The sequence below is a fragment of the Pithys albifrons genome, chromosome 15, assembly GCF_047495875.1.
Source record: "Pithys albifrons albifrons isolate INPA30051 chromosome 15, PitAlb_v1, whole genome shotgun sequence".
Taxonomy (NCBI): Eukaryota; Metazoa; Chordata; class Aves; order Passeriformes; family Thamnophilidae; genus Pithys; species Pithys albifrons.
The window spans coordinates 9,861,168-9,879,084 of record NC_092472.1 but is presented as its reverse complement, the minus strand read 5'-3'; the positions used below and the strand labels follow the sequence as shown (position 1 = coordinate 9,879,084).

The 17,917-nt window shown below is 48.0% G+C and overlaps 1 protein-coding gene across 3 annotated transcripts in view; it reads right to left on the bottom strand.

Moving 5' to 3' along the window:
* Positions 1–17,917, bottom strand: part of SH3PXD2B (SH3 and PX domains 2B) — a 69,618-nt gene that overhangs the window by 29,814 nt on the left and 21,887 nt on the right. For all 3 annotated transcript variants that reach the window (XM_071570350.1, XM_071570352.1, XM_071570351.1), the window contains exons 3-4: positions 9,935–10,010; positions 1,828–1,904 (exon numbers count right to left, since the gene is read on the bottom strand). In XM_071570350.1, the coding sequence (XP_071426451.1) occupies positions 1,828–1,904; positions 9,935–10,010 (153 nt within the window). The remainder of the gene's footprint in view (positions 1–1,827; positions 1,905–9,934; positions 10,011–17,917) is intronic.

Below are 17,917 nucleotides of genomic sequence, written 5' to 3'. Positions count from 1 at the left end.
CCTTTCCAGGGCTCTCCCAGAGAAGAAAGAAACTCTAATTCCCAGCAGGAGATGTCAACAAAACAAAAACTTTCTTACACCACTTTCTGTGGGTACATGTTCACATCCTCAACTCTCCACCTCAGCAGGGCTATGCTGGAGGAGGCATTTTGTATTTCTGCACCACCACCCTCCAAGCATGTGCAACATCCACCTCTAGTGACAGATACAGCAGTCAGAGAGGGACACTGCCCCTGCAATCCATAGCACAATGTGCCCAGCAGGGATATCTCTCTATTCCTGACAATTCCTTGCTCATTCTACATCTCTGCAGCCTCTGGTTGGTCCCACACCCACCCTTGGCTCAGCTGCTTTACGGTTAAGCAGCAGCAACTGGAAGGCCACAGCGAACACAGTACTCCTTGGTAATGCATCAACAGGAGAAGGAGAGCACAGCTCCCTAAGTGGGTCATATAACATCAGCCATTATGCTCCAGTTGTTAAGTCAAATGGATTCATTATATTTTATGCCACTAATGGCATTGTTCTGAAAGAGGTAGCAGCAGCATCTTATCACTTAGGGACTTTTTCTTCCCCAAAATTAAATTTACGGTTGTGTGCATCTCTACGTAGCTGACACATTTCAATGACTCACAAGACAGGGGACTGATCGTGCCTAGATGGAGCCAAGCAGTTACTTGCACCATCAGCTCCCACCCCGGCAGCTCCAAGCACACCTTGTGTTATATCTCCATCACTCTGCTCTCACCTGCTCTCCTGGCCCGCAGTGTTTTTTCATCTGCAGCCCCACTGCAGAGCTGTCAAGATGCATTTACTAATTCACTTTATTCTTGTACTTGTTATTCCAGCCACGACATCCCTTCCATAGGTCTGGCTGAGTCCCAAAACCCACAGCCTCTCCCACCATGCAAGTCTCAGTGCACAGTCACTGCCACACCTCCTGCACCTAAGGAATGTGATGGATATTTCACTATTTCCTCATCTCCCTTGAGTTTTGCAGTCTTTTAATATGTTTTCAACAGCATTCAGACTGGATTTTGGAAGTATCAGTCCTACCTTCAGGCCATTTCATAGCTACTGGAAGTACTTATGTCCTTCGATATGATGAAATGTGGCAAACTTTACTTGTGAAAAAATAAATTTTTGTGGACTTCAGTATTTTGCTTCCCCCCACCCCCAAAAAATGCCCTAAAATCATAATTTCCCTTATAGTTATGTCCAGTTCTACATTCTTTTAGAATACGGAGCAAATCATCTCAGCCTTATCTCTGTTGGCTTCCAATGATTTTCTGCAAGTACAAGTCACCTTGTCCCTGTGTAAATAACCAGTTTATGTAACCAGTAACAGGAATTTACATCTCAAGTTTGGAACCACGGAAGTGGAACCAAGAAAGTGATGTCTTCTACATAAAACAGGAGGTCTGTTCCCAAGAGATGGGAAATGCCCCCGAGGAACAGTGTCCTACAAGCCTAGTTCTGCACACAAGAATTTCACTCCAAACTGCCTGTATCAGACAGGACACAGCCAGGGCCTTTCCACCCCATCTGGAATGTTGGTTCTGGTTTGCATCTTAGGAAAGGAGAAGGGAAAGAAAAAGCCCAGCAGCATGGTGCAAGCTGCAGTGGAGCTGGGCTGCCCTGCAAGCCTGGGTCTCCAAGCCTTCTGTATTTCAAGATGAGTGAAAAGTGAATCGCTGGGTGGGTTTTCAACACAAAAAGGGTTTGATAGTGGTGGACAACCCAGACTCCCTGCTCTCGATCCTGGCACAAGATTGAGCTCGATCAAATTTGGTTCATCTTTGGTGGATGTTAGAAACCTGTCCTTACCTTGCAGTATTCATCAATAGGTATCAGGCGCTTGACTGCAACATCACGGATGTGACTCCGGCGGAAAAGGATCTTCCCTGAAACAGGAGAGATGGGGAGAGAAGGGCATGTCAGCACAACACCCACACAAAACTCTCCAGAATCACTCTGTCAGGACCTATTCCCTGCATGCCCTCTTCTAACCAAAAGCACTGTACCCCAAAAAAAAAAACCCAAAACCCATTCCCTCCCTCCCACAGATTAAATACCTTGTCAGAATAACGCACATTTGAAGTAGCAAGCACATTCAAGGAGAGAGAAGAGGAAACAATTACCAGCAAACTGCTTCCCCATGGTCTCTTACCAGTATGGTGATGATGGAGGAGCAGCCCCCATCAAAGCACATGCCTGATATCTCACAGCTTGTTGGCATGCAAGTCCTGGGTGGACAAGATTCCTGGCAAATGGCATCCCTGTGGCTGCCAGTGCAGGTGGGACCCTTGCTGCAGCCTCCCAGCTCAGAGCAATCAGGTCTAGTGTGGGCAGCAGCCAAGCAAGAGGGTTTCCCTCTGTGCCACTCCTGTGACAAACTGGTCCTGGAAGCCACAGTGTCAGGACTGCAGCTCTGAGTCAGACCTATAGAATTTTCCTTTCTGTCTGGGGTTTATTTTTGTTCTCCATTAATGGGATTCTCTTGCCACTCTGTTTCCTCCCTTCTGGCTTGTGGTACAGGCCTCTTTCCTTTGAAGTCTAATGAGTTCTAAATGCTTCAAGCTGCTCTCACAGAGAACAGCTTCTCTGGCATTTAAGGAGACAAAAGCCATTAGCAGACAGTGAAACAGATACATGTATAGACTCGAGATCAAAAGGATTGGTATGTGGTAGGACTTCAGACCACTTCCCAGGGCACCAGGAACTGGCATTGCTTTGCAATACAACCACCTGGAAAACTGTTTTTGGGGGCGTGTGGTAGTGAAGTTCCCTCAAGTTCTTCCTGACAGTTCTCCAACACCACAAGAAAGTCTCATGTCTTTTTGTCCCTGCCTGGATTTCCAATCCCACCCCTGAACTCAGGGAGAGCAACGTGTCCATCCATGTAACCCCTTCACTTATCAAAGATGTCAAGGGGCAAACCAGAACCCAAACTTCCCTCACAACCAAACACCAACACACCCCCTTTGCAAGCAACATGAGAACAGAGAAAAGCACTCTGGACAGTCACACCACAGCTTCCACCCCTACTGCGAGTCTTCACAGGAGCCATGGCATTGCTGAAGCCAGAAGTTGGATGTTACCAAGCTACCCAAGAAGAGGACATGGGAAAATGGCCACGTGCTTATCACAATTTTAAATCCAGGGCTGGGTCGCCTCCCTTTGCTTCTCCCTGACTTGGCCAGGATCTGAACCACGCATGACTTGTGCAGCTTGCCAATGCATTTTTTAAGCAGAGATGAACTAAGCCAGCCCAACTTCAGCTGGCAAAGAACATGAACAAGAACTTTACGGAAGAGCCAAATCTCCTGCTAGACTCAGTTAATGCAGAAATGCCTTGGAAACTGGACTGTCCAAGGGAGCACACAGCAAACCTACTCAGTGCTAGGTTCATCCCTGCCCTCCACTGACAGGCATGGGGTCAGCCCAGCACATGCCAGAAGAATTGCTCCTCATTTATGTCCCACTGACAGTAAGGGGCTGAGACATTCATGGTGGGAAATGCCTTGCTCTGAAGTGCATTCCTTCTTGAAGCCTGCCAGAGCCATGTTTGACAGTGTTTATGATATAGTGGAAAAAAAATTACCACTCTATTCAATCTGTCTTTTAGATTTTGAGGGTGAATAGCCTGGGAACAGAGAATTTGTCTTGAAAGACTGGGAACAACAACCAGGTCAGAGCTCCATTCATTCCCTTAGCAAATATTTTTCATGAGACAAGCAAATGATCAACAATTTTCTCTTTCCATCACCAATCACAGTGTATCTGCTGCAGAGGATTCTATTTGAATGATGATTTTAAAAAAGATGAATGGATCACACCAGTTCTGTTGGCAGTTGTAAGGAATAGCTGTTTTGGTTTTAAGTCTGCCAAAATGAAATCATTGATGGGTGGGAATGTTATAAATATCTAAAATAATAAGCTCTGGGTGTGGGAATATTTAAGTGTTTAACAAACATATGCTAGTGAATAATAATAATAATAAAAATAATATAGTTTCGTGGAATAAATACATCACCACAATTGAAGTGATCTTAAATTAGCCCAGGCATGGAGCATGTGAACCAGCAGGAAATCCAACTCCTCTCTTCCTTTGCTCTAGATCTGGTATTTTTCAATAAGGAAGTTTATTTTCTAACAAAGAGCTGATTTTAATCAAAATGTCTAATTAACATAATTGCAGATCCTTTAGTGCTGCCAAATACAGCCGTATAAATCCTCAACTTGAAAGGTAAGAGAGCACAGGAAACCACTGGAAGGGAAAGATGGGCAACTTGCTGGGTCAGTGAGATGCATGTTTTCCTAAGACCATATCTAAAATGGGAATAATACTGCTGTCCACTCAGGCTTTTCACATGGTCAAAGACTATATAAGAAGAGAAAACATATCATATTATTCATCTGGTATCTGCATCCCTTATTGCTGTAGCTCCAGAAGTAGCTGGAGCTGCCCCATCCCTGGAAGTGTTCAGTGCCACGTTGGATGGAGCTCTGAGCAGCCTAGTCTAGTGGAAGTGTCCCTGCCCATGGTAGGGAAGATGGAACTAGATGATCTTTAAGGTTTCTTCCAACCCAAGTCATTCTGTGATTCCATGATTCTAACATCCTCAGAGACTCATTTTCCTCCTGAGACAGTGCTCCTGTCTCAACCTCAGCACAAGGAATACAAAGGGGAAGATGTGAGGAGGGGCAACTTTGTACATCCTGCTGATAGTGGGGGTTTTCCATCAGCTGGAAAAGTCAGTGCTGCTGCAGACTCCACCAGCTTCTCACTGTTGTCACAACTCCAGGACTCAGAATGATTAGATTTTCTTATCTACATACAAAATGTTACACATGAGCAATCAGAGCAGCGAGTCTCTTCCATCCCTGCTAGCACAAGAAAGTCATTGCAAAGGAACTGTGGTAAAATACACTGTCCTTTATACACACAAACAAAGCTATGAGTAGATCAAACATTTATCACCTCGGAATGTGTCAAGCAAGTTGATTTTGGAAACAGAAGACCAAGATAAGGGACCAGTACAGAATGGCTGCCCCGGCATGTCTCCCTGTGCAAGCACCCAGCCTCCAGGACATGCTGCCTGCTTTTTCTGGATCTTAAAAACCTGCTGATACCTACGAAGAAAAAGAGAAGCTCCACTGGAGCTATTCTGTCTGGCCATGAAAACTCCTCTGGTGCCAGAAAGGTTCTGTTCTCCCAGGACTGGAGGAACCAAACTCTTTTCTGGTTAATCAAGGCTGTTTTGCTTTATCTGACTGACCCAGAGCACAGGGTGCTGGAACAGCTCTGGAGTGGGGGCTGCAAAGAAATGCAGCATGGCTCCTGCTGCCCCAGCCCTTCATCAGGACTGAAAAGTGTCAGGAAAGCTCAGGGAAAGGGCTGATAAGGAATTCGTGTCTCCACCAGTGTGAGATAGAGCAGGCAGGCCACAGGAGGGGTTAATCTCTACAAACAAACAAACAAGGAAACAGGGCTCTGCAAATTATTCCCTCCTGTGGGAATTCTCCAGGAAGAGCTGAAGTTATACTGAGGACCAAGGAGCTGAAAAACGCAAGGCAGAGGGACTTCAACCAGCAAAATGGTGGAGGCTTCTCTTGAGCCAAAAGCTGTTACTGGATCTCCAGCAAGCTGGAGGGGCAGAAAACCCGAAACACATCACCTTGCCCATCACAGCTGTGAACCAAGCCAGATATTTTGAGAGAGGAAACCCAGCTGTGCCTCTTGCTTTACCCTGAAGGACTCCCCCCACTTTGCCCCCGCCCCACTGCCTCGGAAAGAATTCACTTCTCTGCACCTTTCAAATCACATCCAGATTTTCCCTGGCATGGGTTCCAAACTCACTTCAAAAAAAAGGCAGCCTCAAATGTACACATAATTAATCCCAGCCCATGGAGTAGCCAGCTACGTGGGCTATTCCTGGGGTGGGGGATCAGGCAGTGTTTCCAGGAGTCCTACGGGTGCTGTAGGTTCTAGTCCTGAGGACTTCACTGGCACTGTCCAAGCTCGCTCGGCTGTGGCAGATGAACCTCAGGACTTAAACGGTGGGGCAGGTCTGCGCATGCTGAGCCTCACCTAAAAATCCACTGCGCAGGCTGGAAGGGCACACCCACATGGGGACAGCCCTTCCCAAATCTTCGTTCGTGAAGATGAGCCACACACACCCCCTTACATCTGTTTGCCCAAGTCCTGTGCAGGGATTGCAGGAAAGCCTGGGACCATCCACCCAACCAGGCTATAGAAGAGATGCCCATCTTGTGAGAGCAGAAAGTAGTAATTAGAATCCTTGCCCCATCTCCAGCTCAGATGAAAATGCAACAGGACTGGGGCAAGCCAGGAACCATAGCCAGAAAATGGATGAGTTGTCCTCCTCCTCCTTCACAGGGCCTTCACACCTCCTTCACAGCTACAAGCACCCCCACAGTTGTTCTGGGAAAAAAGCCCCAAAGTTTGTGGGTGGCACTGAATCCCACACTGAGCAGGTTGGTGGGCTGGGAAAGGAGTAGAAAGGAGGCATAATTCTGTTTTTTAAAATTATCTCACTGAACCCCCTTTTTCCTTCTCCCTTCTTGGGAGTTCACTATTGTCTATAGCTAAAGCTTCCTAAAAAGCAATTTTACAGCCAAGGTTAACTCAGCCTCAGGCAACCCCTCCTTGCCGAGGCTCACGTTTCCAGTGAGGCAGACTGGCCAGGATCTGCTCCAGGCCACTGGAGCTGTATGGAGTTTGGAAGGCTCCACTCTCCTTATAAAAGCTGTTTCCTGAAAGATCTGGCACAGCCCTTACACAGCAGGCCCAACTGAGCTCATTTGTTTTCTTAGTTCATTCTTTCCTGGGGTCTCCATACCGTCATCTCTCAGTCAACAAGTGTGTAACCCTTGGTGTGGACTCCTGCAGGCGAGGACATTCCCCAGCTGGGCAGTGACACGTCTCTTCTTTCTCACCAGCTGCTCTTGACTCTGCTCCAGGGACCATAGTTTATGCCATGAACGGGTTGGGTGCTGCCAGAGCTGTTCCAAGGAGTCATCCCAGCACCCCATGAAGCTGAGCAGGCTGTGCTGGTGGCTCAGAGCCAGCTAAAGGATCCAAGTGTCCACTTCAAATTCCCCTTTGTGGCAGCAGAGCTTTTCAGGCACCATGCACTGTGATGTACTGCCAGGCAAAACCAGATCCCACCAAGCTGTGCTGTGGGATAAGCATGGTGCCAACATCCAGAAAGGCACAACACCTGGCCCTCAAACCTCAAGTGTAATTGATCTACTGCACTTCGGAGGACCCACCTTTATGACTCCATTTCAGAAGAGCTGAGTGGGCTGAAGGACTTGCACTTACAAAAGTCTCTTCTGATACCATCAAAGATCTACTTCAACAGACCAAAGCCTCCATAAATTTCCCATAAGTCAAATCCTCAAAGCAAGCATTAACAAAATGAACTAACGCAAAGTAGAGTTCCTGTGGGCTGGGTGTTGTAACTATGGAGTAATCATGGAACTCTCTTCCCATTCCAGGAAACCAGCCTGACAGACAAACCCAGATGGCACCTTGTCAGGTTGTGGTAGTGACCCTGGGTTTGGGAGGCTTCAGGGTTTGCTAAGAAAGCCAGGGCTGCTCGAGGCACAGGGTCACAGGAGACATTTTTGAGAACTGCAGTGGCCACGATGTCTAATGTTGCTCTACAGTGGACTTCCCAGAAAGCACTGTACTTCCAGCAAACCACTGGAGCCAAATCTCCCCCGGTAATGAAATTCAGATGCTACAAATGTTGCCCAAAATGGGACTGGGACCAAACTATAGTACTAACAGAAATGGAACACAATCAAACCCCAGCAAGTCTAAGCACACTTGATGCATGTTTTGCAGAGAAAGAGAACCAGGCTGTTTGCACTGAGCTCACCTGGACAGCACCCCAAGGCTGAGAAAGATGAAGATTGGATTCAGCTGTAAGTAACAAAACTCACTGTCATCCCAGACTGGGAAGGCAAAGAGCTGCGCTGTAAAGGAAATGCTCTAACATAGCCAGCAACTATTAAAAGGGCCTTCTCTTACCTAGTGAAGTCCTCTTTCAGAAGCAGAGTAGAAGAAGCTTGCACACCTCTCACTAGGAGTGACTGTCCTGCTCCAGGGAAAGCCACCAGCTCCTGACCTCTCTACGATGAGCAGCAAAGGCAGGACGGCAAAGGCAACATAATTCCCACTTCTAATACCACAGCTTCCCTGAAGCAAGTTGTGCCATGAAGACAGGCAAGGTGCAAGACTTGTAGTGCTACCTCCAGCTTGGAGATGGGATGCCATCCCATGCTGAATCCTCTCATCATATTACCCTTTGCCCTGTGCTGACACCTCAAAGCACACATGGTAAAGCTGCAGGGACCAGCTGTTAGGCATCAATAGCCTCTCTCCTCTGAGCTGTCACAAGCCACAGCAGAAATGAAACATCCAGAAATATTCCTGGTAGAAGCATGGACTAGCAGTTTTCCAAGTCAACATGTGACTCCCTCTGAAATGGTATTATTTAAGCCTGTTGCCAAAAGGGAACCAGAGCAAAAGGGCAAATATCTCTGCAGAGGACACACACACAAGCACGTGCTTCTCTAGAGGAAGGTCATCCTAACTCCCCAAAACTGCTTGCTTACAAAGAGCCAGGCTTTCTTTTCCAGCAACTTCAACGCCCTCTTTTCTCCAGTGGAAATCCTAGTGACATGTTTCCTAGCAAAGGGAAACTATTTCAACATCAAGAAGGAGACAAAGACATTGATGAGTGCACTGCAAGAAGCAGAGCTCCGACCAGCCTTCCCGAGCCACAGCCTTCGGAAAATAAAAGCATTTTGGTGGGAATTTTCTGCAAGTGCACTACAGCCAAAGTGTATATCCAATTTTTCCAAGTTATGCCCTTTGCCAATTTGGCTTTCTGTTTTCCTTGCTGGCAGGAGTACTTGTACAGCAAGGGTTTTTCTGCTGTATTAACATCAGGTGTGCTTTGCTTTTGCTGGTGTTACAATGCCAGGACAAGCCAGGCCAGAATCAGAAACTCTCCTATGGGAATCCCAGACAGCATTCTCTAACTCAAAAAGGGGTGTAAATGATTTTCTTCACACTAGTCAGAGAAATGCAAAGTCCACAAATGCCTTTATGTTTCTAGACAAGCCAGGAGGCAAAGCACAGCACAAAGGGCTGCATTAAATGGACCTGACAGTCACTGGAACTGATTATGGTACTGTGACATTTCTAAATATGCTCATTAGCTACTTGGGGGTCGAGGCAAAGACAACCCTATTGTCAAATCCATTAGCTATGGGTGCATGAAAGACTCCCCTCAGGCTGGTTATTTTCACAAGGCATATTAGGGTTCTTTTTATTCCCCACAGCAGCAGCCACCAGCAATCCCACACACCACAAAGTGCCATGGACCATTGCATCTGCTCAGCTGCAGGTCGGGCTGACAGGGCACACGTCATGCAACAGAAATCCTGCCTTTGAGCAATCAGTCCTAAACACTACAAGGGGAAGCCAAAGCTGTCAACTGGCTTGAATTCCATTGTTATTTCCTTCTCTCTGGATGGTCCTTTGAGTTGAATGGGACAGGAAGAACAGTGTATGAGCAGTTTCTGGGGAGCTTCACACCACCCTCAGCCCTGTGCCATGGCAGAAGCTGTGCTAGGGGCGTCACTTAGCCGAGGTCTTCCACTAATGACTTCTAGAAGGAAAGAGAATCACTGAGGGGTTTAGCCTTGCTGGGCACATTGCTAACAAATACACATGTTTTAATGGACACAGTGCAGACCAAGAACTTGTTATTGCTCAGATGGTTTAGTAGATAAGAGCTAAAGTATGTGTATGCTCACACACAGACTGGGAAAAAGTTCCTGTCGTTCCTAAAATAGCATATTTTTTGCTGGAGCAAACCCAGTCTCCTACCTGGCAGAAAGGGGATGATCCTTTGCTTGGGATCCTTCTGCCCTCCTTCCATTGGAAACTTGTCCAGCATTTGCATCTAGAAAAGGAAATGGAAGAGAGGTTATCAGCAGCCACAACTGAGCTCGAGGAGGGCCTGCCTCCTCCAGGCACTGCAGGCTCCCAGGGCAGCACCCCTTTCCCAGCCTCCCTGGGCAAGCCAAGATCTCCTGCTCTTCCATCAGTCCACAAGAATTGCAGAATTACACCACATTCCTGATACTCCATAAACAACCATGTTGTGTTATGGTAGAAAGGTGCCTCTGGCCCTGCTTTTCCTATGGGGAAGAGCTCAGGAAAGCTTGTGACTGGCAAAGGGTAAGGAAAACAAGTCACACATTTGATTGCTGTTAAGCAACACAATCCTTGCGTCACTGGAAGCTTTCCCTGCCTCTGTTTGAACTGGAGCTGAGGATCTCTCACTCTTGGAGCACTGTGAGCCTCCAAGGCACGAATGGTGCAAGCTGTGTTTTCTCCCATTAGCACGTGCCTGGGCTGTGCCTCTGTCCAGATTCATTCCCAACCATGTGATCCCACCAAACTCATCCAGAACTTCAGTCCAGATCATCTCCACTTCCTTTTGCTTGACTGAAAGTGCCTCTTGCAGCAGATGCTCAGTGTGGGGACCCCCTCACTGCAGCCCCACCACCCTGCTCTAGCCCAGCTTGGTGCCACCAGTATTCCCCCAGTCACACCAGAGCCCATACCAGAGCCTGTGTGGGTTGGCACCATTAGGCCTGGCAGTCCACAAGCTCTCTCTCTTCTCCTGCTCGAGGGAGCAAAAGAGGTTTCAAGGTGCCACAAGAACTCTCCAGCACATACAGGAAGAGGAGAAGGTGGGGAAGCAGCAAGGCAGGCGGTCAGTCCCATGGATCCCACACAGACTTGCTGCCCCATCACACAGCTCTGGAGGAGGCAGCAGCAAATATTCATTCACCAGTTTTCCTACACATGAGCCTGTGGGAAGAACAGCTAAAACTCACTCCAAAGAAAACAAGCCCAGCACTTGCTGTAACCACGGGAGGCAGTTTGGGATAGCAGATACAGGAGCACACACCTGCAGAAACCCAGCCTGTGGCTGATGGTCCTTCTGTAGTGCTACACACACACACAAAACCAGCAATCGGAAAAGATCAGCTCCAGTCCAGACAGATGCCCCAGAGACAAGGAAGGTCTCCAGAGAGCTGGCAGGTTTTCAGGTTTCGAGGTTCCTGTATTCTTTCTGGCTCATCTTTCCCCTGCTAAGTTTGCAGGATGGGGACTACAGCACAGGTTGCTGCACTGCTCTTGCCCAGAAAGCCAAGGAAAACAGGCCCAGTTCTGGAAAAGGGGTGGGAAAAGGATAAAAGTACAGCAACTCCACCAGTCCTGGGGGAGGGATACACAGACAGGCATCAGAAGATGCCAAGAAAAACCAAGGCAGGTTTCCCGGGAGAACATATTCCCCCCCAGTCATGGAAGGGAAACACACTCCCCCATCAAGCAAAAACTGTGGAAGGGAGGTGGTTAGCATGGGGAGATCTCACAAACCCTCTTTGCAGGAGGCTTTCCATGCAAGCTTTAAACAACACTGCTTACATCACATTCCCAGAAGGGGCCATCCAAGATTCTGGGGAGATGGGCAGACAAGAGGCAGACAGACACACAGCCCTCTGGAGCGACACTTCTGCCGAGCACAGCAGAGCAGAGAGAGGCCAAGTCTTGCTCTCAACAATGCACCCAGCCAGGTCGGGGAAAAAAAAGAAGGGGAAAAAACCCCAAACAATAATTCTATTGTTTCCATTCTTCCAATATTATTTTAAAGAATTTGTGACAGAAAACAAAACAGAAAAAAAGATTGGAGTGGATGTAGTTTAAAGCATTTTGGTGTGTTTTTTTTACACAGGAAGTTGTTGTATCACACTCTTCACTGATCCCTTTGCATCAGGGAAGGAGATCACAAGCTGCCAGGCTGGCTCCCAGCAATGTATCCAGTCCACAGCCAGGCTTCCCACAACAGGACGTCAGGTCAGGCCATGCTTATCCACATTCATCTCCACCACCAATTTATCTTATCAGTTAGCTGCTTTTCTTATTAACCCAGGAATGTCTGGCCAGTGAGTGTGTCTGGAGTCAGCTGAAGGTCTGTGCTCACTGTGGGAGCCAACTGTCCCCATCCTGAGCTGTCCATTAACAGGGCAGGCGATAAAGCCGCTGGGGATGGGAAGCCTTTGAAAAGCAGCTTTGTAACAACAGCCAACACGTTGGCAGACAGCTTCTTCATCAACAGGAAACTCGTACAATAATATCCTAATTGAATCAATTAACAGTGCCGCAGGCTGCAGGGGATCCCAGGGAGAGGGGAATGTACATGCTCAGCAGTATTCCTGGGAAGCAGAGGGCTTTGCCCAAATAAGAGTTAATGGTGAAGCGTTACAGGGATACAACATGCAGACGGCATAACCCCAGAGATATGTTTGCTGAAGGAGCAGGGCCTCAGGTCTAACAGCCTGCAAGTAGGCCATATCACTTCCCAGCTGGAATAAGCTTGGAGAAGTTGCCGACAAAAAAACACAACTTCAAGCCAAGTGCCAGTAGTTAATAAGGTGCGTCATCACTTTGCTCCTTCTCTGCTTTCCATAATACAGTGGAATAGTTTTGCCCCTAAAATATAAAGTTGAGAGAAAAAGAAATATTCTTCACTTAAATCTGGTTTAAAGTATAATGCCAGGGTGAAATGGTAAACACAGAAGTCCTGAATTCTCCTAGGAATGATGAACCAGAAGGACAAAGAATAACTCTTGTAGCAAGTTGTGGGTAGCTGGGACTGTGGGATTTGCTTTTGTGAAGCTGCTCTAAAGCTCAGGCTCTCCATCACTGACCATCAAGGATTATATGGCACATACCAGGGCTACAGAAGAGGAAGCCAGTCTGTGCCAGCTTCTGCAGGGGATGGTGGCTCACATCACTGAACTGCAAGTTATAGCAGCACAGGCTGGGGGGTGATGAAACACCCAGGCAAGGAGAGCAAACTCTTCCACAATACCAGGAGCTGATGTTGGAGGCAGGCCATGAGCCCTAACGGCAGGCATGGGGCATGGGAATTTCTCCCCTCTCTTACCAAGAGGATTTTTTACTAAGACAAGAAGCAACAGCCAGAAACTGATGCACAGGAAGTTCCACCTGAATATGAGGAAGAACTTCTTTACTGTTCAGTGGCTGAGCACTGGAACAGATTGTCCAGAAAGTATGTTCAATCTCCCTCACTGGAGATATTCCAGAACCGTCTGGACACAATCCTATGCCATGTGCTCTGGGATGATTCTGCTCAAGCAGGGAGGTGGGACAAGATGAGCCTCTGTGGTCCCTTCCAACCTGACCCATTCGGTGATTCTGTGATTTGCTCTGCCTGCTTGACAAAGGTTTGGTGTAAAACCACATTCCCCTTTGTGAGCTGACCTAATCCATGCCTCCAGCAGACATGCCTGTTATCCAGAGCAGAGAAGCCAGCTTTTGATACCACCCGATGGGAAGAAGAAAAAAAAAAGAGTTCAATAAAAAGCTTCATAGTCTGGCTGAGTGCAGTGGCAGAATCACAAGAGACTCTTTGTGAGAGCAACAGCATCCCTGCTGAGAGAAGGCAGCAGCTTGCCATGGGGAAAAGATGAGTCCAAGCCAAGTCTGCTCTCATCCCACACTCCCAAACTCCCCATCGGCCCCATCCCTCGTGAGCAAGGGAATGCCACAGGCAGCCAAGCACACCACGTGTCCCAATGTCCCTGTAGTGGTGAACTCCAGATGAGGACATTCCCATGCACTGCTCACCCTGACCTCCACGTGCTCAGCTGGCCATTACCCAGGTCTTCTCTTACAGGAAGCAGAGCCCTCCTCTAGATTTGATTCACCAAAGGAAAGCACCTCACAGATACTCTGATGCAGTGGGAAAGGGGCACCTGCCATGATGGCAGGATCCAGCCTGATGGGGACATGATGAAGGACACAGTTGCATGCTGAGAACCAGAGACTCTGTAAATGTGTTCCTGCAGATCAAAGCACTCCTTGCACCCTGGAATCAGCTGGTTTGTGAAATCTCTGCCAAGGAGATAGTCTGGGAAAGAGAATGACATCTGGCAGCGGCTCATAGGCTACCACTGTTTGGTTTCTTTGTGATCCTATGAGAGGCACCTTCCCTGCATCTGCAAGGACTGTCTGTGAACAAAAAGCGGTGAAAATACAACAGCCCAGAAGACAGAAGAACTAACACAGAGTAAGCTGAGACTCCAAGCATGGCAATGCTGAGCTCAGGGGGCCAGTCCCATGGAATGGTTCCAGGGGTGCGGCACCACATAATGCCCATTTCATGGCCAAGGAGAGTTGGGTGTTCACAGACAGTAACACGAACTGAAGGGAAGAACAACTGAGCAAGTGTGACAAGTTCAAGTACATTTTACACATTACGAGGCACAGGCAATCCTGACCTCCTCAGCACTAGGAAATGGTATCACAGAGGCTGGATTGTCAAAACCTGATGGAAAACTTTGCGCATCACTCAGTAACAGACAAAAAAAGAATTAACTGAGGTCAGACTGAAAAAAAGGGCCACACATATTGGCAGCAGCTGCCACTGCAAGAGAAATTTCCTATGAAATCACAGGAAGCATTAGACAGACACTGGTGCCTGTGAAGAGCTCCCTGGCGCAGGGAGCAGCAGGCATGGGGCTGGGCCAGGACAGAGCTCTCTGCTCATGGTGCCCCCCAGGCATGACCAGGATGGAGCCACAGCCAGGTCTGTGTTACCCCACCAGGCGCTGGCTGAAATCACATGAACCAAACCCAGGCATGTGGGTTTCCCAGGTTTGGTCCAAGTGCAACTGTCCTCCACAAGCAATTGGGCAAAAAGCTTCCACTGCCCAGGACAGGAGATGTTTCCATCCTGAGAACCCAGTGTGTTATAAATCACAGAATGGTTTGGGCTGGAAGGGACCTTACATACCATCTCGTTCCAACCCCTGCCAATGGCAGGGATGGGATGCTGAGCAACCTGGTGTAGTGGAAGGTGTCCCTGCCACTGGCAGGGTGATGGAACAAGATGATCTTTAAAGCTCTTTCCAATCCAAACCATTCTGTGATTTTATGATTCCATGATTTTTGGAAAGGCCAAACAACTCCTGCTTGCTTTCCTTCCTTTTGTAAGCCTATAAGGAATATATTCGGGAGAGACTAGGGAGAGAGTTTAGTGTTTAAAAAAAGAAAACCTTAGATTTGGAGAAGAGTGCTGAGTGATCTTCATTCACACAGCTTCCTCACAGAGCTGCATATCCCTCTGTTTGCTTTTTGGGTGATTAAAATGTATTGCTTTTTCCATTTGATCCATTGGTACCAAGTCCTGGAAGTCACCATTCTTATTACAGAACTTTACTAATCCATTTTTCGCTTAACTTCTGATAATTGCAGCCTCTAGATGGCATTTGGGTAGGCAGGCCCTAGGCTGCAGAGATGAGCACAGAAAGTGGCAGAACTCCATGTGGGCACCAGGAGCAGAGCATGAACACCCCCCGAGGCACCAACACAACATCCATAACTCATCAAGATGACCCAGCTGTGGGAAATGACTCCTGCTGGTAGACGTGCTTGAGAACAGAGTAGCAATACCCGGGGGTGACACCGGTCTGCACCATTTCCTCTTCCCCATCCCATCCATGGGAACATCCCTCCAGTACAGCTGGGGCTGTGTCACACAGGAAGTACCCCTGAAAGGAGCCTCGGCATGGGAGCAGGGAAGAGCTGGCATAGCCAAACACAGACTCACCAACACCGTCACCAGAGCTGTCACAGCTGCAGGGAAGGCTGCACAGACAATTGGTGTTCACCCCCATCCTCCTCTCTAGCATCCCAAAGTAGACATGCTCGTAAGGTCAAGAAGTCATTAGATTCAGTTTCTGTCATAGAAATGGAAACAACAGTGGAGAAAACCCAAGACATTTGCCCTACTGCATGTGTTGAGCAGCCAGGGCAGAGTAAGGGCCAGGGCTGTGCTCACATACTCCAACCAGATTTAGTGGCACATCTGACACAGTGCTTCACACCAATAGCCAAAGTCCAGTCACGCGTTTCAGGTCACAGAGACTTCATGCACATGCCACCCCCCTCTGAGCTGCTTGCCCAAACCTCAGGATGACAAGTCCCTAGCTCCTCCCCAAAGTAGCTCATTATCTGATTTCTCTTCACCCCTCCCTTTCCAAAAACCTTCCCCAGTCAAGAAGAGAAGCACATTCCTTCTCTGAAATTAATGCAAAGTTTTGAATCTGTGGCAGGCCCAAACATGATGAGACAAAGGAGGAGGCACCATGAGAGCTACAGGCAGGCCTGCACAATGCAGCCCAACACCTTGGGAGAGTACTGTTGGTCAGAAACACCAGCATCATAACCCTCTTCTTGCATCAGGCTTCTTGTTAACCATCTATTTCCTTGCTGTTACTTCCCTAAACACAACCCCCATCTTTCAAATGAGCAGAGTCAGCAGAAAAGTAAATATGAAGAGATTTTTACCTCCACATGAGGGAGGATTTCATTCCCCTTGGGTTCATGGTGGTGTCATCAAGCACAGCTCCACAGCAGCTGGGACAATTACATATGTGGAAAATGAGCCACTGAAGCTCCCTGAGGCATAACTGTCAAAACCAGAGTCCCCATACGAAGATAGATACACTCTAGTCCTTAGCATGACCATGTTCCCTTCTGCCCTTTCCCACCTGACAAGAAAACTCTGTCTAGCAGGAGCTGATGGAACTCTGCAGCCCTGGAGCACCACTGACCAGACCAGCTTCTATGTCCAGCATCTCCACCACACTTGCAACACCAGCAAGGACCACGCTGTCCTTGTATTCCTCCATTTACAGAAAGGGTGGGATTTAAAGATGTCAAGCTCAGAGGTGCCCAAGAACCCCATCCGGGCCAGGAAGCCTCTGCAAACAGCTGCCATGGGGAAGGGCTGCCATGGGGAAGGGCTGGGGCAGGAGCCAGGCACTGCCACCACCCAGATGACAGCAGGACAGGACTCAGAGCACTTCTGAGTTCAGACGGTCCCTGCCAGAAGGCTGGAGCTCACCAAGAAACTCCACTTAGTGCAAACACTGACTGTTAAGTGCTGTCTGGTGGAGACGGGCCCCAACAGCTTATGGAGGAGTTAATGCACTTACCAGGGAGGGTTGAGTGGGTGCTGAGGTGCTGGGTAATGGGGAGCCCTGCAGAGAGCCTTTGGGACTGCATAAAGCAAACGTATAAAAGCAGCTTTCCAAAGGAAATGCCATACTAACCCGGGATATTCGCCCTTTGCCAGGGCCCAGAGCCAGCAAACAGAGGCACTGTGGAGCAGCCCCAGCAGCAGAAGTGCACCAACCCTGCTGCTTTCTGCGCATTTGAACATGAGAATGCAGGTTTCACACAAAATTCAGCCCAAACTGCTCACCTCAAACTGCACCTGCTGTTTTAGGATCCAGCCAGGATCAAGCAATGCCACGGTTTTCTAGCACAAAACCTCTAAGGAGCATGAACCCTGGAATCGCCCTCATCTGAGAGCTCTTCTCATCTTACCACAAAGACCCAAAGAGTGAAAATATGGAAAGCCTCTGGCCAAATGCACTGACTGGTAAAAAAACACACCACAGTTTTGGGGCTTCAAGCAGCCACCTGTTGCCAGGTGGAAAGAAGCTGACCCTCAAACAGAAACCCTGGAGCTCCTGGGAACTTTCCAAAGGGACTTTTTATTTCCTGGAGCTGGGAGGGAACTGGAAAATGCTGATTTGCCAAGAAGAAAATCAGCAGATGAGTATCCATTACAATTAATGCTTCAATTTGAACAGTAAAATCTAACTGTTAAATTTAAAAGGATTTTTAGAAAATATTTCAAGTGACTCATCAAGGGGAAAGCCTTTTAAAGAAAACTAATAGTGAAAAACCAAGAGAACT